The sequence below is a fragment of the Trachurus japonicus genome, unplaced genomic scaffold (assembly GCF_045865225.1).
Source record: "Trachurus japonicus isolate A0001 unplaced genomic scaffold, Traja_1.0 AP029965.1".
Classification (NCBI taxonomy): domain Eukaryota; kingdom Metazoa; phylum Chordata; class Actinopteri; order Carangiformes; family Carangidae; genus Trachurus; species Trachurus japonicus.
Window position 1 is genome coordinate 8,888 of NW_028220098.1, and position 4,810 is coordinate 13,697.

At 43.9% G+C, this 4,810-nt stretch overlaps 1 protein-coding gene across 1 annotated transcript; it reads left to right on the forward strand.

Annotated features, from left to right (window-relative positions):
- The first annotated feature begins 3,487 nt into the window (after positions 1–3,487).
- LOC146960813 (olfactory receptor 10G4-like) lies at positions 3,488–4,414 on the forward strand. The gene has a single exon (XM_085772035.1). It carries the CDS (start codon positions 3,488–3,490, stop codon positions 4,412–4,414), a length of 927 nt encoding a protein of 308 aa, XP_085628161.1.
- The last annotated feature ends 396 nt before the right edge of the window (positions 4,415–4,810 follow it).

Sequence of the window (4,810 nt, forward strand, 5' to 3'; positions counted from 1 at the left end):
GATTACAGTTACAGACACACACACAATCAAAACACACAGGTAACATACACTCCCACACGTAACTTCATGTGATTATACACACACACACACACACACACACACACACACACACACACACACACACACACACACACACACACACACACACACACAGTTAACCTAATGTGGTTACAGCTCCTCCATATCAGTGCTTAGAGAGATGATCATGTGTCTGATCAGCTCTGTCTTGACCTTAAGATCGTGGGTTTGATTCCCATGTTGACAGAGATGGCAAAACCGGCAGTAGCCCTGTGGGCCATTCAAAATTTCCCCAGAGGAAATTTTCTAGTTATGAATAATATCCACTGGGGATATTCGTGATAATATACATTTTAAATTAAATTAAAATTATAGAATAGATAAGTAAGAAAGGGGAAGGGTCAGTTTTACTTCTACTTGCTCCTTTACGGACACTTTTTTTTTTTTCATGTTTCATGAAATAAATAAACATTTCTTTGTCAGCAGGAGCGCCGCGGCTGCATCAGGCTCGCGCCTGGGTGAAATTTCGAAAGGGGGGGCGTCTGGTCTATGTGCTGCGGGCGATCATGTCAGGCAGGAAGTCAAACACAGAAACACGAGAGAATCCGGTCAATTTTCAAAATAAAACACATTCGGAATGGCCCTTAAGGGATTTTCGGAATGACGGACTGTCGGAATGGTGGTCGCCCCCCTCCGAAAATAGACTTCCATTCCGAAAGGAAAGGAGGTTGCACATGTATTTTTCCTTTTAGGGGTCAAATGGATCATGTGCATAATTAACCGCAACACAAGCAAATACTTCATATAATGACATGTAATAGTGATGCGCGGGTCGGGTTTTTTTCCAACCCGCGGGTACCGCATCTATGAAGTACCGTATTGACCCGAATATAAGACGACCCTGAATATAAGACGACGCCCCTTTTTCAAGACCTGTCTTTGGAAAAATACCTTTTTCAGACAAAATTAAAGAAAAAATTTATCTTTTTAAAATCATGTTTTCAGAATCTGTGAAATAACGTTCTGGTAGATTGTAGCGCCCGCTGATCTATCTGAATGTGTGTTTACACAAAAAGGCACACGCATCAATTGCGGTGTTTTATTTTGAAAATTGTTTTGATTTTGAAAGTTGAGCGGATTCTCTCGTGTTTCTTTGTTTGACCTGCCCGGCTTGACGCGATCACTCGCAGCTCGCACACAAAATAGACCAGACACCGAAACGATCGCTACAGGGCGTCTGGTGTGAACGACACAATCGTTTAACATGAGCCCCGAAAGGAAACTGGCTCAGCTTCTCGGCGCTTCGCAGCTATTCGGCGCCTCCGCGTCTGGTGGTTACACCCCGCCTTTCCGAAGCCCCGCCTTTCCGACAATAGACTTCCATTCATCGTAATAGCGGGGTTTTCTATTTTTTCTAAAGACCCCGCTACTCCGAAAAGGCTATTGGGGGAAACCCCCAGCGCGCAGTGCGCATTGATCCTTTTTTCCTTTTTGGGGTCAAACGGATCATGTGCATAATTAACTGCAAAACAAGCAAATACTTCATATTAATGACATACAACGTTCATTATGCTTCTAGCCTGTCTAGCCTCTACCTGGTCTTTTTTTTTACTAAACTTAACCAACTCCTTTCTTCATTGCCTAAGCCCAACCAAAGCATCTCCCTCAGTCAGCTGTCAGTGCGAGCGGCGGCTGCAGCAGCCTCGCGCCCGTGTGAGCTCAAGCCGGCTTCAGCCGTGCTCGAGCGGAGCAGGGGGGGAGAAAAAGAAAAAAAGTGTATTTCTATTACTGTGTGGGAGATCTCCAACAACGGAGTCGGGGAGAAAGCAAGTGGGACAGATCTGCCCAGTCCCTGAGCAGCGCACGTTTCACAGACAAGCCACAAAGCAGAATGTAAACAACGTCACGCGGTTCAGCACCTTGGACAGCTGTGGGGGGGAGGAGGGGGTGTCGGAGTAGCGGTGTTTCGAAGTGGGGCTATTTCGGAACAGCGGGGTGTCGAAGTGGAGGGTTGTCGGAATGGAGAGCTGTCCCCCCGTCTGGTGTGTCCCTGTCCCCAGCTACAACCGGCCGTAGCCGCTGTGATATGACGACCCCGCCCCCCGAAGGAACTGTGAAGGAGTCAGCTGTGATTAAAAGGACCTAAACCGAGTCGAGTTGAGCTGTAACTGTGTGGCAGCGCTCTGCTGTGTAGCGAAGGGGCAACACACACACACACACTTGGCGCACACACGCGCGATCATCCTCTCAGATGCAGCTGCATCTCTCCAGGTCACTGGTGTGTGTGAGTGTGAGAGGAAGAAAAGCCCTGACTTGCTTGGACAGACGTTGTTTGATGTCACCCGCTGATTTGCATATATAAATATCTAGACCCCGAATGTAAGACGACCCGTCATTTTCAGACTTTTTTTGACAGAAAAAATATTGTCTTATATTTGGGTCAATACGGTAATTTGACCAGCCCCGACCCGCTGCTAGTAAATGGGTCACACGTTAATCTTTTATTCAATATGAAAAACAGCTCTGAGTGACACTTGAAACTGGCACCAACAAATTTTAAATCCTGAGCCAGTATAAAAATAGACACGTAAACTATCAACAGTAAAGGAGTAGCCATGGGGGGCGACCGCCATTCCGAAAATTTCCGAAGGACCGTCATTCTAAATTTCCGAGGGGCCGCCACATCGCGGTGTTTTATTTTGAAGGGTTAGGATCGGATTCTCTCATGTTTCTTTGTTTGACTTCCTGCCTGGCTAGACGCGATCACTCGCGGAAAATACACCAGATGAAACAATCGCTGCAGGGCGCGAGCTAGCGGCGCGTCTTGCGTGTGTGAACCTTTATACAGTCTATGGTGTTAACGACTCCCCGGCCGGCTAATATACAGTGGGCTAATATACAAGACAAAAAAATACCCATGTGCACCCGTCCTGGATTTGATCCCAGGTCACCTGCGTGGCAGGAAATTGCTCTACCCACTGTACTACCGCATCAAACAATGAACTTCTTTAACAACAACATATTTAACCAACTTTTCAAAATGGCACACCTTTTTTCCGGTTCAGAATGGCGGCCCTTCGGAATGGCACCCTGGAACCGTAGCCATAGCCAATATTCTGACATTAATACACATTAATAGTTTATTTTAAGTCTGTCAAATTTTTATATTGTTTTTTTGATGACCTGCCCCACCCTGCACTCACATGCCAACGTGTGTCTATATTCACCTGAGATCGCATCACTCAAAACAACATGCAATGCTGTCCAATGAGAGGTTACTGTTCTGAAGAGCCTTAAAAGTCTATAAGCCATCTGGTTGCAAGAGCTGTTTGAGGGACCGCAGTCACTGCAAGTCGCCTGACTGACTGATTTATGATTTGCAGCATACTGAAGGATATTTTGCTCTGAGAATAGTTTGACCATTTTAAAAATTTGTATTTAAATTCGTAATGCTGATGGTTTGTTAAATATGCCTTTTTATAATGCTTCAATCATAGTAACTGAATTTGTTATAGGTGGTTTTGACAAAACCAAAAGGCCTCTGTTAGTTGGACTGATTATATTGATGATCTATTCAATCGCTGTTCTAGCCAACATGGTAAATATCCTCATCATCATTTATGACAAGAAATTACACAAACCAATGTATGTTCTGATTTGCAACCTTGCTATTGTTGATTTACTGTACGCCTCCAGTGCCACTCCAACAATGATTAGGATTCTTGTTGCTGGTGTTAATACTATATCCTATGTGCCTTGCTTTATTCAAATGTTTGCTTTCCACCTTGGAGGAGTGATGGAGATGTTTGCTTTGTCAATTATGGCATTTGATCGATTGATTGCTATTAGTTATCCTTTTCAGTACCCCAGTTATTTAACAAATGTGCGTACTCTTGTTCTTGCATGTTTACTGTGGATTCTTGCCTGTTGCCTTGTGGCTATTTTGCCTGCAAGTCTGGTCCCTCTCCCCCACTGCTCCTCAACGCTGAAGTACACTTTCTGTGACTATCCTGCCATAATGCGAACAACATGTGTCGACCCCACTTACTATTTTGGTATGGTTACCATGATATTATTTTTTATTTTATTTTTCACTTTCTCCTTTATTTGCCTGTCATATTTAGGTATTATTTATTTTGTGAAAGTATCTTCAAGCAGTGAGAGATTAAAAATAGGTAGCACATGTGTAAGTCACTTAATAGCAGTAGCATGTTATTACTGTCCAATATTTATCACCTCTGTCTTGACCAGAATAGGTGTGGTATTAAGTCTTGAGGCACGCCATGCCTTCATGATTGGGACAATCCTTTGCCCGTCTTTTGTTAATCCTTTTGTGTACTGTTTTAGGACACAAGAAATTAAATGTAAGGTATTTAGGTTTTTCCAAAAACCTTGACAAATCTTAGTAGACTCTTGTGGACTGTGAATGTATGTTTGACGTGTAAACAATAAACTTATATGTGCATTTTTTAATCTTTTAGTCTTGTTCGGGATTGTGAGGGGCAGAAGCAATCTATAAAAAACGGGAGCGTGCCTATGTTCCCTCAGCCCTATGTTCCCTCAGCCCTATGTTCCCTCTGGACTCTCTCTACCTATCTGGACTCTATCTATCTGGCCTGTCTAGCCTCTACCTGGTCTTTTTACTAAACTTAACCAACTCCTTTCTTCATTGCCTAAACCCAACCAATGGTGGGACCAAAGGGCTGTGGGAATAGGGCCTAATTTTCAGTGACGACAAAAGTTAGAAATGAGGGAACATAGAGCTGAGGGAACATAGGGCCTAATTTTCAGT